Source organism: Hypanus sabinus, chromosome 20 (assembly GCF_030144855.1).
Source record: "Hypanus sabinus isolate sHypSab1 chromosome 20, sHypSab1.hap1, whole genome shotgun sequence".
NCBI lineage: Eukaryota > Metazoa > Chordata > Chondrichthyes > Myliobatiformes > Dasyatidae > Hypanus > Hypanus sabinus.
Window position 1 is genome coordinate 21,600,988 of NC_082725.1, and position 21,424 is coordinate 21,622,411.

The 21,424-nt window shown below is 39.2% G+C and overlaps 1 protein-coding gene across 4 annotated transcripts in view; it reads left to right on the forward strand.

Moving 5' to 3' along the window:
• The window catches only part of pign (phosphatidylinositol glycan anchor biosynthesis, class N), a 129,087-nt gene that overhangs the window by 72,380 nt on the left and 35,283 nt on the right, over positions 1-21,424 (forward strand). For 2 of the 4 annotated variants that reach the window (XM_059945227.1, XM_059945228.1), the window contains 7 exons: positions 5,486-5,668; positions 5,909-6,051; positions 7,639-7,738; positions 10,690-10,782; positions 13,151-13,242; positions 17,594-17,708; positions 19,620-19,728. In XM_059945227.1, the coding sequence (XP_059801210.1) occupies positions 5,486-5,668; positions 5,909-6,051; positions 7,639-7,738; positions 10,690-10,782; positions 13,151-13,242; positions 17,594-17,708; positions 19,620-19,728 (835 nt within the window). The remainder of the gene's footprint in view (positions 1-5,485; positions 5,669-5,908; positions 6,052-7,638; positions 7,739-10,689; positions 10,783-13,150; positions 13,243-17,593; positions 17,709-19,619; positions 19,729-21,424) is intronic. The other 2 variants (XM_059945229.1, XM_059945230.1) reach the window with 2 other exon arrangements.

The following is a 21,424-nucleotide window of genomic DNA, read 5'->3' on the forward strand; positions in this document are numbered from 1 at the left end:
GTTATTTAGATTATTGAATTAAATTCATGTAATAAACAATTTAAGCAAGCAATAGAATCTTGATTGATTTTTAATATTAAGCAATAATGTATTTTACTTTGTTTTGTAGAAGGCTTCTAAGAAGAGAATAATCACAAAACCATTCATGTTTAAATACTGATCTTAAAATACAGATTATAATTGAGTAATGAACCTCTGTACTTTGGGATTCAAAAAAATTAATGTGTTTATCTTTTAATGTTACTGTTCATACAAAAATGTTATAGTCTGGTAAGCTTTCTGCTGTATTTCCATTTTAATCACGTCTTTTCATTTGATAAGACCTTTAGAAGCTGAAAATCAAAATGCAGACAACTGCAGAGTGGGCAGTGCCCATGGTGGTTGGGAGGTTTGTTGAGTACGGATCTGTCTGGAGGAGATTTAAGTAGAAGAAAGTGAATGGGGATAAAGGAGGAGGGAATAAAAGGGGGCTGAAATTGTGAGGTAGGGAAAAAGACTAGAAACTGGAAATAAGGGAATGCAGTAAATACCCAGCAAATGAGACAACGTCAAAGTTGAATTTATTGTCATATGCAAAAGTACATGCATGCACAGGTGCTTTGAAAAACTTCCTTGCAGCAACATCACACGCACATAGCATCATTACAGTAAGTAGCATTGACAGGAAATACTTTAAATTAAACATTAAGTTATACATGATGTCACTCAGAAGGGAAGAGGGAAGAAGAGGCACACTGTGGTGATTGGTTTGTTGATTCATTAGTAAGGGGAATGGACAAGAAGTTCTGTGGGCAAGAACAAGATTCCCAGATGGTATGTTGCCTCCTGGCTGCCAGGGTCTAGGATATCTCAGTTTGCGTCCACAGCATTCTTAAGTGGGAGGGTGAACAGCCAGAAGTCATGGTCCATGTAGGTACTAATAACATGGCTAAGGGAAGTGGCAAGGTTCTGCAAAGGGAGTTCAGGGACTTAGGTGCTAAATTAAAGGGCAGGACATCCAGGATTGTGATCTATTGCTATTCATGCCACGTGCTAGTGAAACCATAACTAGGAAGATTATACAGTTTAACTCATGGCTAAGGAGTTTGTGTAAGTGGAAGGGTATAACATTTTTTGGATCTTTGGACTCTCTTCCAGGGAAGGTTGGACCTGTACAGAATCTGTGGAATTCTTTGCCACAGACAGCTGAGGAGGCCAAGTCTTTAGGTATATTTAAGGCAGAGATTGGTGGATTCTCGATTGGTCAGGATTTAATGGATATGGGGAGAAGGCAGGTTGAGTGAAAAATTGGATCAATGAAATGGTGGAGCAGATTCAATGGGCAAAATGGCCTATATCTGATACCTGCTCTAAAGAAAACTGAAGTTAGAATTTTTAAAAAGTCCATTCCATACTATCTGGATGCATAACAGCTAGGTATGGCCACTGCTCTGCATGAGATCAATAGAAAGTGCAGAGATCTGTAAACACAGTTCTGCACATCAGGGAAAACAGCCTCCATCTATGGACTCTTGTCTGTAATTCTCGCTGCCTCTGTAAAGCAGACAGCTTGATCAAAGACCCAAACATTCACATCTTTTTGCCCCCTTTTTCATCGGACAGAGGATACAAAAGCCTGAAAGCCAGACTCAAGGACAGCTTCTACCCAACTGTGAAAAAGACTATTGAACGGTTCTCTAGTACGATAAGATGGACTCTTGACCTCACAATCTACCTCATTATGATCTTGCACCACGTTGCTTACAGGACAAAAAGAAAGAACACAGGTCTTTCTCTGTAGCTGTTGCAATTTATTTTGCATTGTTATTGTTTAATCTTGTTCTACTGCATAATGACAAGCTTTTCACTGTATCTCAGCATGTGTTACAATAATATTCCAATTCCAAGTTCAGGGGTACAGTTAGTTCCATAGGCTACAAATTAATGGAGAAATACAAGTGAATGGACAATCTTTACTTTATTGTTCCAAACAATTGATACTAGAGCGTACAATCACCACAGCAATATTTGATTCTGCGCTTTGTGCTCCCTGAAGTATAAATCAAAGTAAATATAATAAAAATTTAAATTATAAATCATAATTAGAAAATAAAAAAGGGAAAGTAAGGTAGTGTAAGTCAGGCCCGGATATTTGGAAGGTACGGCCCAGATCCGGGTCAGGATCCGTTCAGCAGTCTTATCACAGTTGGAAAGAAGCTGTTCCCAAATCTGGCCATACGAATTTCAAGCTCCTGAACCTTCTCCCGGAGGGAAGAGGGATAAAAAGTGTGTTGGCTGGGTGGCTTGTGTCCTTGATTATCCTGGCAGCACTGCTCCGACAGCGTGCGGTGTAAAGTGAGTCCAAGGATGGAAGATTGGTTTGTGTGATGTGCTGGGCTATGTTCACGATCTTCTACAGCTTCTTCCAGTCTTAGACAGGACAACTTCCAAACCAGGTTGTGATGCACCCTAGAAGAATGCTTACTATGGTGCATCTATAAAAATTAGTGAGTATTTTAGGGGACAAGCCAAATTTCTTCAGCTTTCTCAGGAAGTAAAGGTGCTGGTGGGCCTTCTTGGCAGTGGATTCTGCTTGGTTAGACTAAGTCAGGTGATTTGTGATATTCACCCCGAGGAACTTAAAGCTTTTGACCTGTTCCACCTGCACACCACCGATGTAGATGGGATCGTCCGGTCCGCTACTCCTTCTGAAGTCAACAACCAATTTCTTTGTCTTGCTGACGTTGAGGGATAGGTTATTGTCTTCGCACCATGCCACCAGGTTCTTAATTTCCTCTCTGTACTGAGACTCATCATTACCCAAGATACGGCCTATGATTGTGGTGTCATCAGCAAATTTATATATTGAGTTTGATGGAAACTTGGCTACGCAATCATGGGTGTACAGTGAGTACAGCAGGTGGCTGAATCTACTCACCTTAGTTGCTTCCTTATCTTAAAAGTCATTGTTATTTGCAAGTGATCCGATCCCACTCCACCTAATCAGAAGGGGAGCTGCACATTTTCTGTTGTGTGCTCCTGGACATCATCCTACAGTGGTTTAGCTCTAATTTGCAGTTTATGCCACGTTTTCGTAATTCTGAGGTCCCAAATTGGATTAATACACCACCGTCCTTCATAATTTAACATATTTTAGCTTCGTTGCATCCCATGGTGCTTCTCATGGGGCAAAATAAGGCTTCAAAAATATTTAGTATTAGAGGCCGAGAGGTGAATCTTTACTTTGCTGACCTTCGAGTTCTCCATCCTTCTCTATTCTGTGTCATTGTCCACTTACTGAGGCACTTGACAGAAGTGAAATCAGTGACAAGTGAATGTGTTATCTGCAGACTTATGTAGACATATCAAAAATGTAAAGCTGCAGCACATTTGACTATGAAATTTCCACTGTATCAATGGATGAAACAAGGTTCGTGCAATTTAAACTGAGCTTGCCTGTTTTGAAATGTTTGCCTGTTCAAGAATCAAAGAAGCTAATTTGTGTATTGAAATATTCAGTGTGTCAATCTGCCACAGTACATAGTGGTGAGCGTGACATTATTACAGCTCGGTGCATCAGAGTTCATTTCTGGCGTCCGCTGTAATAAATTTGGTACATTCTACCTGTTTTCACATGTTTCCTCCCACAGTTCAAAGATGTACCAGTTAGTAAGTTAATTGATTACTGTAAATTGTCCTGTGATTAGGCTAGGAGTTAAATTGGTGGGTTGCTGAGCAGTATGGCTCGTTGGGCCGGAAGGGCCTGTTCCGCACTGTAACTCTAAATAAAAACAATAAATAAATAAAAAATATATATGTTGGATGTAGTCTGTCTTATAGAGAGAAGCATCACTGACTTAATTTTTTTTCTATTATTAAGAAGGCTGAAATTTCCCTTCATAGATTCTGCCTGACCTGCTGAGTTCTTCAGAATTTTTTTGTGTGCTAATAATTTCCTGAGTTTTTTGTTTTCATACTTGCCCCTAATTCTGCATAGGCTACGCATCAGTAGATTAGAGATGTAACAGCAGGCCAATTTATTTCTGGAAGTGTGAAAAAAAGAGGCACCTTTGCTTAAAATGGCTGTTATAGGGTGGAGTTTCTTAAACATTCTCAGAAAATAATGGCCATAACACATCCTTTTAAACTTGTCCAAAGAGGTGTTACTTTTTGTCAAAACGCCTTCAAGTCTAATGGATATATTATGGCCACTGCAAGCAACATGGAACTCCCATGCCACTCAAAAAGCAGGTTTATTTGCCTTTGTGTACAGGTTTCTGACTGTACTGTTTTGATTGTATGTTCCTAAACAAATATAATGATGTGACTATTACTTACAGATTTGACAATTAAGAATTTGGGATATATTGAGTAATGTCTGCAAGCAAAGTGATCATAGTGCCTCTTCATTAATGAAGCATGAATTTCTGCTCTACCTTGAGATAATGTATTTAGAAATAATGTATTTTAAAAGAAAAATGTGTTGGTAATTAATAAATGATCATATATGGGACCCAGAGTTTTGTGATGAGAAAATTAATACAGGTACACCCTGCTTTACGAAAGTTTGCTTTACGCCACTTTGCTTTTACGAAAGACCTACATTAGTACCTGTTTTCGCAAACCAAAAGAAATCCGAAGAGGATTTTCGCTTTTATGAAAAAAGGCACCCGCTTTAAACTTGTATTTACCCTGAGAAAGACTAGCATGACCATGACGCCTTGTGCGGGCAAGTGTGTGCGCATGTGTGTGCCTTCCGATTTTTTTTCTACAAATCGGTTTTTGGCCGAATCTTCCTGATTCTGTTAAGTGAAACTACACTGTACATACATTATTTCTACTTTATATAGGCTATGTATTTATCATATCATTCCTGCTTTTACTATATGTTAGTGTTATTTTAGGTTTTATGTGCTATTTGGTATGATTTGGTAGGTTAGTTTTTGGGTCTGGGAATGCTCAAAAAATTTTCCCATATAAATTAATGGTAACTGCTTCTTCGCTTTACGCCATTTCGGCTTACAAAAGGTTTCATAGGAACGCTCTATTTACGGATAGCGGGGGAAACTTGTATTTTCCTCTGCCGTATCTGTAATGATAACTTAAGTCATAGATGTAATGTGGAAACTAACCCTTCAACTTTCCAAGCCTATGCAGATCATCACCACCCATTTAGACTAATCCTTTATTAATCCTGTTTTTATCCTCCCTACATTCCCATCATCTCGCCCCTGAATTACATATTCAAAGAATTTTGCAGTTTATAGGCTCCTGAGCCTGCTCTGCCCTTCATAGCTGATATATTTCAGCATCACTTTTCCACAAAATCCTTCTGTTCTCTGATCCTTTAAGTGTCCAAAAATATGTCTGAGAAATACTATTAATATAATAGAAACAGTAACTAGTGATAATATTACAGAAGGGAGCCAGTTGATTTCCATTTTGATGGTCTAAACAATTTTAACAGTAGAGCACTTTTCATTAGTAACATTGTTTTCTTTTGCAGATCAAACTTTGCACGTCTCTAATAAAACTTGGTCTGGAAGGACTCTCTTATTATCATACTTATGACCGTATATTCTTGGGGATTAGTGTAGCTCTGGGATTTTTGGGCTGGATAACCTTTGTCTTTGTGCTGATTGTCAAATTCCACACAAGATTATCTAAACCAATCTCCAAACTGGACAAGGTAGGTGGAAAAAAAAATGAACTTTTAAAATTGCTCCCGAGTCTGGTCTGGGTAGGCATCAAATAGTAAAATTGTATGCATAATTCTGAAGCTAACAATAATGTCTTACAGCTTGAAATCATTAGCTGCAATTACCATAAATGTTTCCTGACTACTTTTTCCATTCTCGATTGTTTATGCAATTTCAAAGACTGTTCTGGCAGTAATGTAGACTTCTGTTGTATTTCATGTATTTCACAGCTGTCAACTGGCAATCACCTTCCTGTGATATTCATTGGAGCTGGTGTTATGATAACGTTGTTTCTGCTGATTCAGAGCTGTCCATGGACATATTTTATTTATTGCCTGCTGCCAGTTGCAGTGTGGTATGCAGTCATAAAGGAGTAAGTGGTAAATTATTTAGATCGACTGGTCAAACTTGTTGTACTTCATTGCAGTGGACTTCAGTACAGTTCGTTAATCGCAAAAATTGTGTTGAAGGATGCAAACAGAGCTGTAAAAGACTTCCAGAATTTTTTGGGGGGACCATTTAGTGGTTGACTACTCACTGGTCCTCTGCTTATGCTGTGTTGTTGCTTCTCAAGCCTTGTGGCGTATATGGCGGCATTTTTTTCCCTTATTCCGTTAGCATTTGTCTGTTTTTACGAGGCCGAGTTGCTAGCTCAATGCTCAATCCAGCACGGATGAGATGGAAAGTGTGCAAGGACCCGGCTGGTCTTGAACCTGAGGCCATTGGCCTCTAAGTCTGGTGCTGACGCCACTACACCACCCACCTTTACGTTGTGTAGATTGAGTTTAAAACGTTTTATGCTGTTGCTTGTAACAGCAATTCTTCTACACAAATTTTGGTCATACATGCAAATCTTAATCTGAAATGTGAAAATAAGTTTTTAAAGGCAACTGTTGTGAGAAACAGTTTTGCAAGGCTTGCCATTTTCTTTTTAAATAAAAGCCTTGGGAACATTTTTGCCATTTTGAAGCTGCATTGTAACTGAAAGCTGCCATTGCTCTCTGCATTTCTAATTTGTAATTTTTACTTACAAATGATTAATTAGATTAATTAGATTTGTTAACTTCTTTAAAGAAAATTACATTACTAATCTCCCTCCTAGAGCTTATCCCTGCAAGTGACCCAATTGTTACACCTGCCCATTCACCACCTCCATCACCCTCCATTCAGGGCCACAAACTGACCTTCTAGGTGAGGCAACACTTCACCTTCAAGACTGTTGTGTTCAGTGCTCCCAATGCGGCCTCCTCTACATCGGTGAGGCCTGTCGAAAATTGGAGGACTGCTCCAAAAGCACCTTGGGTCCATCCGCCAAAAGCAGAGCTCCCCAGTGACCAAACGTTTTAATTCCCATTCCGACATGTCAGTCCATGGCCTCCTTGTGTGCCAGGTTGAGGCCACCCTCAGGGTGAAGGAGCAACACCTTATATTCTGTCTGGGTGGCCTCCAACCGATGGCATGAATATCGATTTCTCCTTCCAGTAATAAGATCTTTCCCTCCCCTATCCCCTCCCTGCTTCTATTCCCAATTTTAGCCTTTAACCTCTTCTCACCTGCTTATCACTTCCCCTTGGGTCCTCTCTTCCTTCCCTTTGTCTTATGGTCCACTTTCATCTGTCAGATTCCTTCTTCTCCAGCCCTTTACCTTTCCCATCCACTTGACTTCATCTATCATTTTTCAGCTAGCCTCCTTCCCCTCCCACCACCTTTTCATTTTGGCATCTTCCCCCTTCTATTTCAGCCCTGAAGAAGGGTCTCGGCGTAATGCGTAAATTGTTTATTAATTTCCCTAGATGCTCTAGAACCTGTTGAGTTCTTTCAGCATTTTGTGTGTGTTGCTTTGGATTCTCAGCATCTACAGCATTTCTCGTGTTTACTTTACAAATGGTATTTTTGATCAGGACTGATCTTCCTGTGGGCAAGATTCATCCTAAATAACATTAGTCTTCTTGTTTAACAGGTTTAGAGTCATTTGTGATGTAATCAATTCATTTTCAACACATCACCCTATAAAATCCCTTGGCTATTCACTGCTTTTTATTCTGGGGATTGAAACCTTGGTAAGCATTGCAAACTATTTCTCCATTTTTAGATTTGCTTTTGAAAATCAGAGGTGAAACTCCAGCAAACGGAAATTCTGGCAGCTAGGGAGTTCACAGATCAATACATGTCATAGTTTGGCATGCAAGTTCTCGGAAAGTGTGATGTGGGATTTAAAGGCAAATACCTGATGTTTACTTGTGTTGGTAAAGAAGCGCCACAGTAATGTAGCAGTTAGGGAGATGCTATTTCAGCTCAGGGAGTTCCAGAGATTGGATTTCAATTCGGGCACCATTTCAAAAGGAGTCTCTGTCTGTCCCAAGGAATGTGCGGGTTTTCCCTAGGTGTTCCAGTTTCCTCCCACAGCCCAAAGACCCACACCGCCATTAATTGGTCATTGTAAATTGTTCCGTGATTAGGTTAGGGTTAACGGGTCATGGGGTCATTGGGACAGTGTGGCACAAAAGGCCAGAATGGCCTGCTCTGCACTTAATTGTTAAATAAATAAAGATGACACTGGCAGAGAATCTCGCGATCAAAGACCTTGCAGAAGTTTGCAGTTAACACAATTGAGAGAAAGTTAATAGTTTTGTCCGTACCCAGAAGTAACACCTTTGCTCTTGAATTTGCCTCAGAATGGTGTGGGTTCAAACACCTCTCCAGCCTCTGAGAGTGCTCTTTACTCTCAAAGCAAGGGGAGTTCTTCTTTGTTGGCATTTTGCTTTGGAAATTTCATAATTATTTTGATCATTTTCTACTTTCTGCTTCTAATTTCTAATTTGTGAATGAAGATAAGTTCTCATTTTCAAAGGGATGCAAACAGCTCTCCAGAGTAGTGAGTTCATCCGTTCTCTTGGCTTACACTCACAGAACGCAGGACCAGCCCCTTAGACCCACAGTGACTGCGCCAACTACATTGCCACTTTAAACTGCATATCTTCCTGCTCATCCATTCCCTGCCAAAATGTCCCTTAAGCTTCTCTGTGAAAGCCACCATAAAAGATTATTTGGGCATTCATTTCTCATTTGAGGGGCCTTGCTTTGTGCTTTTAAATACTGTCTTTGGAATTGTAGTAGATGGCAACACAGCAGAAGAAATTTATTGTTTCCCAGATGCTCTGCAAAATACTAGTAGCTATGTGAATGCAAACATCAATATTTTGACCACATACTATTGTTAATTTAACCAGGGTACAGTAAACATTGAAAGCTACATTGAGTCAGTCTGTGCTCTTAATTCTGTTGCTCCATTCAATTAGATCATGGCTAATCTGTACTTTAATTTGATCTGCCTGACTTAGTTCTATGACTCTTAATGCGCTTGTTCAATGTTAAAAGTCAATAATGACTTTCCAATAAAGTTCAAAGTAAATTTATTATCAAAGCCCATTAACTATCGCCATTTACAACCCTGAGTTTTGTTTCCTTGCGGGCATTCACAGCAGATATAAAGAAACACCATAGACTCAGTGAAAAACTGCACAAAGCAAGGCAAACAAACAACCCATGTGCAAACTGTGCAAATACAAAAAAAAATTATTATAAGTTAATAAGCAATAAATATCAAGAACATGAAATTAAGTTCTAGAATGTGAGTCCATAGGTTGTGGGAATGGCTCAGTGTTGGGGTGAGCCAAGTTATCCTCTCTGGTCCACGAGCCTGATGGTTGAGATTTAATAACTGTTCCTGAAACTGGTTGTGAATTGAATTGAATTGACTTTGGTTCTTACATCCTTCACATATGTGAGGAGTAAAAATCTTTACGTTACATCTCCATCTGAATGTACAATTTATAGTAATTTGTAATAAATAGTATGTACAACAGGACAGTCAATATAGCATAGAAATACAATTGTATTAGTGTGAATTAATTAGTCTGATGGTCTGGTGAAAGAAGCTGTCCAGGAGTCTGTTGGTCCTGGGTTTTATGCTACGGTACCATTTCCCGGATGGTAGCAGCTGGAACAGTTTGTGGTTAGGGTGACTCGGGTGTCCAATGATCCTTTGGGCTCTTTTGTCGCACCTGTCACTGAAAATGTCCTGAATAGTGGGAAGTTCACATTCACAGATGTGCTGGGCTGTCCGCACCACTCTCTGCAGAGTCCTGTAATTGAGGGAAGTACAGTTCCCGTATCAGGCAGTGATGCAGCCAGTCAGGATGCTCTCAGTTGTGCCCCTGTACAACATCCTTAGGATTTAGTCAATAATAGCAGGTAAAAACATGTGAAGATTTTTTTTTAATGTATATTAGGCAATGAAGTGCAGCAGAAATTATTTGGTAATATTTATTGTCCATCACTAGTTAGCATGAGCTTGCCAGCCTGGAGTCACCTATTGGTCTGATTTTGATGGCTGATAAGGAAAATGTATTTGAGTTGTGAGCAAATATTTGTTGATGCTTTATGTTGAAACTGGTTGCATTTCACATCAGACAGCTTTATTGTTTCCTTGAGATCTACAGACATCAGTCTTTCAAGTATAAACATCTGAGCATGTCAACTATTCTTTTTTTTGTCTATTTATCTTCTAAAGGGAGATTGATATGAACATAGCAACCATTCATGAGCATCTCACAGTCTTTCCCATTTGAACTAGAATACTTTATAATAGTTAATACTTTTGTATTTAACTGCAGTTGAAATCATTTCTTTAATGTCCACAAGTAATTTCTGTGATAATTCTTGCAACTGTGTGGCTCTGTCCTGAACATTTCTGCAGTTCCCTTTTATCAATTGAACGTAATGAAGGCACACATTGATCTGCCTGTGGAGAAGACCAACTTCATTCTTGCTATTCTGTCAGGTGTTCTGCTGGAAGAATTGGGCACTGCTCTAGTATCTGTAAACACTTGAGTTTTATAAAACTGTTGCTTTGTGGTGCTGACATACTTGCACTTGTGTGGCTGTGTTTTAATGACATTTAATTCTTCTGTCCCCATATTTAATATAGAATATTAATTTTTTTCTCTAGATTGCGAGTTTCTTCTACCGTGAAGTCCTTACACTTGGTCTGATCGCCTTTGCTGGCTGGCCTCTACAATCCAAGCTGTTTCATCGCAATAAGGTGATACCGCACTTGCCTCCTGAAAACTTTCCTTTGATTTGAAGGATAATGCTACTTAATTTTCAGTTGATAACTTTACCATTTGTCATCTTTTAACCTAATTTTGCTTGCAAAATAAACTGCAATTTGAAGTTGGTAGGTATTTGAAATGAGTAGAGAAAAACTTTTCTTGCTTTAGGAGATTCTGTAACAAAAGGAAATAGAATTAAACTCAAAATCTGTGCATGGCTTAGATTGAATACACTAGTTCTGTAAGATTTTAAATAGAATTCGGAATTTTTTTTTTCCTTCAATTACAGAAACCAAAATCATGGTGAATTTTAAGACAATAGTACTTACTTTAAAGAGCACTTCTATTTATATGACTGTAATATTCTATGAAATTAAGCATGACTGGAAAGCCTTCCGTACATCAGTGTACCTTTTGACAACACTGCCTCAAGCCAATGAATTGGCAGTGGGACATATGGCTATAGTAGTCAATTACACATCAGACAAAGTTAAATTGCTCAGCCACTCTGTTCAGAGAACAGAGAAAACAGATACTACACGAACTGCTTTCAATAAAAGCAGAGCAATTGCTCCTGAAAAATACATTGAGTGCATTGCAAATTACATGCATGAAATCAGTATCAGTTTACAGCAGGCAGAGGTTCACTTGCAAATCACTGCAGCTAAATCTGGTATGTAATGAATCACTGATTCATTACACAACAGATTTAGCACATATTCAACATGAAAGCCAGCCAATAGAAATAATTGGCTCATTACCTTGTCAATTCTTTGTGATGAATATACATCAATGAAAGATATATTAAAAGAAACATTAATTCTTCAATCTCAAATTGTACACACTCAATTACCTTTGTTTTCCATCTTAATGGTGGTGGGTATTTCAAGCATAATTTGTACATAGTCATAGAACACTACAGCATGGAAACAGGCCATTCTGTCCATCTAGTCCATGCTGAACTATTATTCTGCCTATTCCCATTGACCTGCACCTAAACTATAGCCCTTCATACCCCTTCCATCCATGTACTAATCCATATTTTTCTTAATTGTTGAAATCAAACCGGCATCTACCTCTTCAACTGGCAGCTGTTCCTCACTCTCTCCACCTTCTGAGTGAAGAAACTCCCCCTCATGTCCCCCTTAAACATTTTGCCTTTCCAGCTTGTCCAGATCTCCCTGTAAGCTTTAATAGTCTTCCTCTTTGTCCATTACACCCCCAATCTTGGTGTCATCCATAACTCTGCAGAAACAATTTACCACATTATCGTCCAGATTTTTGATATACTATAGATGACAACAACGGAACAAGCACCACTCCTTGTGGAATGCCGTTAGTCACAGACCTCCAGTTGGAGAAGCAACTATCTATGACCACTCTCTGGCTTTTCCCACAAAGCCAATCACAAATCCAAGTTACAACTTCTTGCTCATGTGACTGAACCAGCTTGACCGATCTCCCAAGTGGGATCTTGTCAGAGGCCTTGCTAATGTCCGGGTAGACTACATCCACTGTCTTTCCTTCCACTTTCCTGATAATCACTCTAAGATTGGTTAGACGTGACCTGCCACGCACAGAGCTAGATTGACTATCTCTGATCTCTCCCTGTCTATCCAAACACTTATATATCCAGATCCTTAGACTACCTTCCAATAACTTTACTATTTTGGTTTGAAATGTTGCTTGCTTCTACTGTTTGCATCATTTGTGTTTTTTTTCCCCTTTCTTTGCACTTAATGTGTTGTTTTTTTAAAATTGTTTTCGTATGAGTTTCGTGCTTTGTGGCTGACTGTTAGCAAACAAATCTCAAGGTTGTATAATTTATACATACTTTGATAACAAATATACTTTTAAACTTGAAAGTTTGTTCCTTAGTCTCATAGCTATCAGTATGGATCACAGGGATACCTTCCCAATACTAAGTATTCCAGGATTGTGTATTCAAGTTTATGATGTATCCTATACTTTCACATTTGGTTTTGGTCAGCAAAATTTCTTGTTGCTGTTATGAACTAATCTTCATGTTAAAAGAGATATCCATTGGAAGCTTATAATTTAATGCAAATTAAATTATAAACTTGGGTGAAGGAAATATTTTGCTTTATGTAAGCAATGTATATCCAAAAGTGAGATCTGTGATAGTTCTTCTTTCATTATAGTTTAGCAGCCCTGACCATCATACCATGAACTGGGACAGACTATGCAGATTACATACATCAATTGCTCAACAGGTTTTCAACACACAGATAAATGGATTATATCTCGCTTGAATTGGAAATGATAAACTTGCATCTGATCTAAATGGTATTTGTGTTAATTTTTGTTTTGTTATGATCATGTTTTTATTTTCCATAGGCTATGTCTTTAAGCTGGGTATTTTCCTGCTTAGTCTTGGCTGTATTTCCATTGATGCCAGTTCTTGGAAGAAGTCCTAATACTACTCTTGTGTAAGTTTGCTCATTTCTTTATAAAAAAAAAGGTTTAATTGTTTATTTTGAAATTTAACACATCAGAAAACTGATTCTAATGATAAAGTATAATGGTATCTTGAGATAATGTTTAAAGGGAAATAAGTATGTAATTAATAGAGAAAAGATGTTTTCAAAAGTTTATTTTGACACTATGTAATATTCATGCACAATATGCAGTTGGACCAGTTGTATAAATGGGCTGAAAAATAGCAGATGAAATTTAATGCAGACAAATGTGAGGTGTTGCACTTTAGGAGGATAAACCTGGATAGGATTTACACTGCAAATGGTAGGGCACTAAGGAGTGTGGTAGAGCAGGGGGTGGATCTTGGAATACAGACCTACAATTCCTTCAAAGTGGCATCACAAGTAGATAGGGTCATAAAGAAAGCTTTTGGCACATTGGTCTTCGTAAATCAAAGTACAGTGGATTCCGGTTAATTGGATCATTGCTTAATCGGTTAAACTTCAGCTAATTGGGGTGGCTGTTTAATTGGGCCAAAATGTTCAGTTGTGTCGTAATTAACTGCATAGAGAGCAGGAGCTTGGATGTCATGTGAAGGTGTACACAACCCTTCACCAAGATAGCGCTGGTGAATCACGACGACATGTTGCGGGTGCTTACAAAACTTCTAAATATACGTCTTCTGAATTTCTCCTCCTGCAATCTGCAGCCTGTAATTTCCCTTTAAGCAATGTGCTTTCGAACTGTCTTAAGGAACTCGTGATTTCACTATCTTCTGAAGTACTCAGTGGACTTGAACCTGAAGCATGCAGGTATGGTACATCAACATGGCTGGAAGAGAGGAAGGAGGGGAGGACTCCAAGGCAGGTTGAAATGCAGAGGAATAAAATTCTCTCTACTCAGTATCTTGTTAGTAAATACACAGTCGCTGGAGATCAAAATTCAGGACCTAAAGGCAAGATTGCTGTGTCAGTCGGAAAGGAGGAATTGCTGCATTCTGTGTTTCACAGAGACGCGGCTCACTCCAGATATATTGGTAAAACCCAAAGGCTTCTTTCTTTTTAGACTGGACTACTGATTCAGAGAAGGCAAAAAGTAGAGGTTTGTGTTTCATGATCAACTCTTTGTGGTGCTTGAACCACTGTCGTCGCACTCTTGTTCCCCAAATCTGGAACATCTGCTGATTAAGTGCTGACTGTTCTATTATCCAAGTGATAGCCTCCATGATCCTGATCAGTTTATGTACTGCCAAAAACAGATATTAAAAAAGCACTCGACGTATTGAATGTCATAATTAGCAAGTGAAACAGACTACCCTGATGTATTTCCAATACGTGTCAGTGACCTCAATTAGGCTTGTTTGAAGAAAACTCTGCCCATTCAACTCAGCACACTTAACCACTGTTACATTGCGATTAGGAATACCTATCATTCCATACCTAAGCCATATTTTGGAAAATCTGATCACTAAGCTGTCCTTCTTGAATATGCATACAGGCAGAAGCTAAAGAGTAAGGCTCCAGAGATGAGAACAATAAAGGAGTGGTCAAGGGAGGCAGAGGAGCGGTATGGGATTCCTTCGAGTCAGTAAACTGGGCTCTGTTCAAGGACTCATCAGTGGATATGAATGCACCATGGTTGTCGTGGACTTTATAAAGACAGTCATAGATAAGTTTGTCCCCACAAAATCATTCCGAGTCTTCACTAATCAACAGCCCTGGGTGAACCATAGATCTACAATCTGCTGAGGGCCAGATTAGTGGCATTCAAGTCTGGTGACCATGTTAAATTCAAGAGGTCCGTGTGCAATCTCTGCTAAGCCGTTTCACATGCAAAGTGGTAATTCTGGACTAAACTTGAATTACTGATGATTGTTCGGCAGCGGTGGCAGGGCTTAAATGCTATCACCTCCCACAAAGTGAAACCAAGTGACTTGGCTTTGCTTCCAGATAAGCTCAATGCCTTTTATGCTCACTTTGATCATCAAATCATGGGGGCACCTTCATGAACTCCCACCACCCCTGATTATGTGGGTGCATCCTTCAAGAGGGTGAAGTCGTGGAAAGCATCTGGCCCAGACATGGTACCTGGCTGAGTACTAAAGACTTGCCGATCAATTGACTAGAGTGGTCACGGAGATCTTTAACCTCTTGCATTGGCAGTCTGCGGTACCCACTACTTCAAGCAGGCTTCAATTATACTGGTGCTTCAGAAGAAGGTGGTAACCTGCCTCAATGACTATTGGCCAGTTGCACTTACATCCACGATGATGAAGTGCTTTGAGAAGCTGATGAGAAAACATATCAATTCCTGCCTGAGAAGTGACCTGGATCCACCCCAGTTTGCGTCCCATCACAACAGGTCAACAGCAGATGTCTAAGCTTCACACCCTAGACCTCACCACCTCATTGTGCAACTGGATGCTCAATTTCCTTATTTGCAGACCCCAGGCAATTTGGATCGGCATGACCATCTCCTCCACAATCTCCCTCAGCAGAGCTTAGCCCCCTCCTCTACTCATTTTATACTTATTACTGCAAGGCTAAGTGCAGCTCCAATGCCAAGTTTGAGTTAGCCAATGTCACTGTGGTCGTAGGCCGAATCAAGGGTAACAATGAATAAGCATACAGGAGGGAGATTGAAAATCTGGCTGAGTGGTGCCACAACAACAACCTCTTACTCAATGTTAGCAAGACTAAGGAGATGATTACTGACTTCAGGTGGAAGAAACCAGAGGTGAATGAGCAAGTTGTAGTTGGAGGATCAGAGGTGGAGAGGGTCAAGAACTTCAAATTCCTCAATGTTATCTTTTCAAAGGATCTGTCCTGGGTCTTGCACATAAATGACATTCTGAAGAAAGCATGGCAGTGCCTCTACTTCCTTATCTCAATTTTTGACAAATTTCTATTGATATGTGGTGGAGAGGATATTGACTGGTTGCATTATGGCCTTGTATGGAAACACCAATTCCTTTGAATGGAAAAGCCTACAAAAAGTAGTGGATTCAGCCCAGTCCATCATAGGTAGAGCCCACCCCACCATTGAACACATCTACACAGAGCATTGTCATGTTCTCAATATTTATTGCTTATTTATTTATTATTTTCTTCTTTAAAATTTTATTTTTGCAAAGTTTGTTGGTGTATTTTTTTTTCTGCACATAGCTTGTCCGTCCTGTTGGGTGAGGTCCTGCATTGATTCTAAGGTGTTTCTTGTATTTACTGTGATTGCCTGCAAGGAAATGAATCCCATGGTTGTATGCTGACATTTATGTACTTTGATAATAAATTTACTTTGAAGTTTGACAATTAAAAGTTTGAACTTTTGGGTAAGGTCTAATTTGGAAAATTATGTGCTGTTCTGGTCATATACCTGAAGGAAAGATATCAATAAAATTGAAAGAGTGCAGAGAAAATTCACAAGGATGTTTCCAGGAATTGAGGACTTGAGTTATAGGGAAAGGTTGAATAGGTAAGGATGTCATTCTCTGGGCCATAAGAGATTGAGGGGAGATTTGATAGAGGTATACAAAATTATCAGGGGTATAGGTAGGGTAAATGCAAGCAGGTTTTTTTCCACTGAGGTTGAGTGAGTTTAAAGGACATGGGTTGAGGGTTAAATGTGAAATGTTTAAAGAGAAGTTAAGGAGAAACATGGTAAGAGTGGATTGAGCTGCCAGCAGAAATGGTGGATTCTGACTCAGAATCAGAATCAGACTTTAATCGCCAAGTACCTGTACACATACAAGGAATTTACTTCCGGCAGATGTTGTCTCTCTGCTCATAACAATAATAATGATAAATATAAATGAAAATATAGATTATACATTCGAGTTCATTTTTAACATTTAAGAGAAATTTGGATGAATACATGGATGAGAAAGGATTGGAGGATTGGTCTGGGTACTGGTTGATGGGACTAGGCAGATTAATAATTTAGCACAGATGAGATGTGCCGAAAGCCCTGTTTGTGTGCTATAGTGATCTATGATCTGTGGCTCTATCTCATAAAGCAGCAAAAATAGACAGTTTGACATCACATTGCTCTTTTGTAGAATTGAAGCTGGATGATTTCCTGTGATTAACTTCTGCTTATAATGTTCTGAATACATTAAACTTTAATTTGAAGGTATACTGGAACAGGGGGAAAAGTGCAGACCATAAGGAAAAGAACAGAGAATTGTAATTGATAATTTTTCAAGCAAGTCACGCCTCCTTTTGCACTCTATGATTCTGTGCATTTTAAAAAGACTGTGGCAATTGATTGGAAATTAACATATGTGTTTTAGATAAAACCAGAATATGCTGGTAATACCCAGTCAGCTTTTGTATAATTTAATTAGTCATCTTTTTGTGGAAACAGAACAGGAGCTGGATTACTCACTGTCATCTGCACTTTTGTCTTTTTCACTTCAATCAAGATGGAAAAACAACAAACAGTTGAGGACACAGTGACCAAAAGTGTATACATTGTACAGGTTTGTATTAATATCATTTCTGTATGTGCTTGTCATAATTATGCTGGATTAATTCTTAATTATCTTGAGCAGCATGCATTGACACAAGGTGTGCAATAAAGCTCTTCATCTTTGCTGCGAGGTAAATACCAAGTAGGTGATACTCACATTTCTGATATTCTGAAATACCTTCATATTTAATTAGTGGTTTGTTAAATACAAATTTAATATATAAATTGTGCACAAATCTATTGTTTTGAATGGTTCAGTGACATCCATATGAAAATATAGGAAAAAACAGTTTTTGAACCACAGCAACTACAGCCCTGCCAAACATATTCTCTGTCTTTTGTTAGTCCTTGGAAATGCTTTACACATACACAGATGTTTTCTTTAACAAATCTTCTGTCCAGACCTGTCAAGTTCCCCATTGTGGGTAACTCAAACTGCCAATCTTGTGGATTAACTTGAACAATGAATGTCATATCCTTGCTATTTTTGACATGCACCTGCATGCACCTCCACTATGAGCCAGTGCATTTTGATGGAAGAACTGACCCTGTATTTTTTCTTCTTCTGATAAATGCACTGATAGCTTTCTCTTTCTAATATTGGCTGTACCTAAAGATTTCAGTTTTGTGAATGAGAGAAGTGAGAAGAGGGGTTATGGGGATAAAGGGGAAAATCCCAAATTCTTCAGACCCTCAGACAACCATCCATGATTAAATGAATGGCATTTTCACTTAAGAATACAATAATACTTACACCCATTTCAAACATCTGCAAGTCAGAATAATGTATAGATTGTTCATTATTTCTTTCCAGTAGGATACACTAACACTATTTATTTTTGCTTTCGATTTGACCGGGTGGGCAAATTATCAGTAAGTAGCATTGAATGTTACGGGGAAAAGGAAGATCAGTCACTCTCGACATTGAATGGCGCAACAACCTTGAACTAAATGATTTTTTCCACATCTATATTTCTGTGCTGCTATGCTTCAGTAGTTTGCTTAATAATCGTTCTTGATAAGTGCACTAAAATAGTCAGTGGTAGTTGGAGTCCTCTGCTGCTTCCTTACCTAAAATATCCTCCAGCCACCTAATGCTGACCATCCCAGGGATAAATACTAATTGGACAGATTGCACTAAGCATCTCTCCCAATGCCCAGTTGCACTAATTATCCTTTTGATGAATTATAGAAGAGAGGTATGATCAGGTTATAGCACTGCAGCTCTAAATGAGGAATCTGTGTCGCCATCCGAGAGAATTAAACAAAAAACTGGTGTATTGTGCAATGGTGAGAGAGTGCTGTTTTGTCGGTGATGCAGTTGATTGGATGTTTTGCTGGGTGGAAGAAGAAAAGAACAATTTTGCCAAAAAAAAAGAAGATGGGATCAATTCCTGGTGTTCTCTCCATATTACTAGAACAGGTTATCTGTCCATTTTCACAGTTTTGTTTGTGGGAGTTTGCAGGGCACATATCTAAGTTACAACAATGACTGCCTTTCAAAAGTACTACATCACATATAAAGTGCTTTGGAACGTCCTGAAGTCATGAATTAGAAAATTTTAGGGAAAAAAGACAACAGATCAGGCAGTTTCGAAAGAAAGAGAAACAACGTTTTCTGTTGGCAACCCTTCATTCTGACTGTTTCTCTTTCCACAGATGCTGCCTGGCCTGTTGAATTTTTTCCTAGCATTTTCTTCCTTTGTTTCAGTTTTCTAGCATCTGCAGTTTTTTTTTTAATTTGCCTTAAGTTTGTTAAAGATGTCATCAAAATTTGCTTTCACATATGCTTTAAGCCAGCAAAGTGGTTTAGCACCATATTTTCTGGATAATTTGGTTTTAGTGTTAATTAGTGCTGCTTGGATTTTTCCAATATTTGGTATTGTTTTAAAAAATCTAATGCAAGACCCTTTTTTTGCAGGTCTTGCTCATTGTTCTGTCAATCTATATTGTGAACAGTACACACTCCAGCTTGGTTCTTAAACACGGGGTGCCTTTGGTCAACCAGGTTATCAGCTGGGCAACTCTAGGTAAGAACATTCCGTGTGAGATTTTCCTAACTCCTGTAGTCTTCAGCTTTTAGGTTTGGTGAGACACGCTGAAGTGTTGTCAGAACTATATTCTGAAAGAGCAGAGCAGAAATAGCCATCAGTCTGTTTTGAGTGGTTCATAAATGCAACATTAATGGAAACCTGAATATTCTGCAAACCAATTGGGAAAAGGGTGTCAGCCATGGCTCAGTGGTAGGACAATCATCTTTGCTTTAGAAACCATTGTTCAAATGCAGTTCAGGGAGATGAGGGCATTAATGTGAGTCATACAGATCTGCTGTGATTTAATTAGCTGCCAAGCCTGTCTGTTTGGTTTATACATTTGATTCACTTACCAAACAAACTTTGAGAGGCTTAAATAACCACAAGAAATGTAAATAATTCTGAGAGATTAAACAACACACACAAAATGCTGGTGGAACGCAGCAGGCCAGGCAGCATCTATAGGAAGAAGTACAGTCGATGTTTCAGGCTGAGACCCTTCGTCAGGGGTAACTGAAAGAAAAGATAGTAAGAGATTTGAAAGGGGGAGGGGGAAATCCGGAATGATAGGAAAAGACAGGAGGGGCAGGGATTAAGCTAAGAGCTAGAAAGTTGATTGGCAAAAGGCATACACAGCTGGAGAAGGGAAAGGATCATGGGACAGGAGACCGAGGGAGAAAAAAAGGTGGAAGGGAGCATCAGAGGGAGATAGAGAACAATCGATTGACTGTGAGAGGGGCAGAGAGAGGGAAAAAAAGAGAGGGGGGGGGGGGGGAAATAAATAAATAAATAAATAAATAAATAAATAAGGGATGGAGTAAGAAGGGGAGGAGGGGCATTAACGGAAGTTAAAGAAATCAATGTTCATGCCAACAGGTTGGCGGCTACCCAGATGGAATATAAGGTGTTGTTCCTCCAACCTGACTACAATAATAATAAATATAACACAATAAATATAAATATGCAAGATAGCTGTTATACATTGATTGTATATACATAAAATGATGCTAGGCACTGGAGTTTCTGTACATAAGGTGACTGACAGGAAATGATAATGTCATGGCGGTGCAGGAGTTGGGGTGTGGAGGGGAGAGGTGTTGTTCAGCCTTATTGCTTGGGGAAAGTAACTGTTTTTGGGTCTAGTGGTTCTGGCGTGAATGCTGTGCAGCCTCCTCCCTCATGAGAGTGGGACAAACAGTCCATGAGCAGGGTGGGTGGGATCCTTCATGGTGTTACTGACAATTCTCCTGCACACTTGTGCATCTATGTCCTAGACAGGGGGGCAGGGTGGTCTGGTGCTGAAGATGCAATGGGCAGTTTTGACTACCCGTTGTAGAGCCTTCCTGTCGGCAGCATTGCAGTTTCCGTACTATGCAGTGATGTCGCTCGTTAGGGTGCTCTCTACTGTGCATCTGTAGAATGGCACGGGTATAGAAGTGCGTAGTCCAGCTCTCCACCTCCTCAGAAAGCAGAGATGTCGGTGACCATTTCGGATTATGTAGCATGTATTCAGGAGCTTGTGCAAGATGTGCACTGCCAGGGGTTTGAAACTGTTTGCAGTACCTCTCTGTAATTCTTCTAATTGTTGGTGATGAGCCCTGCCACTATAATTCGCTCAGAATTTAATGATAATTTTATTTTGTTCATTTTCCCAACATTGGAAATCAGTCACAATGACCCTATAAAATATTTT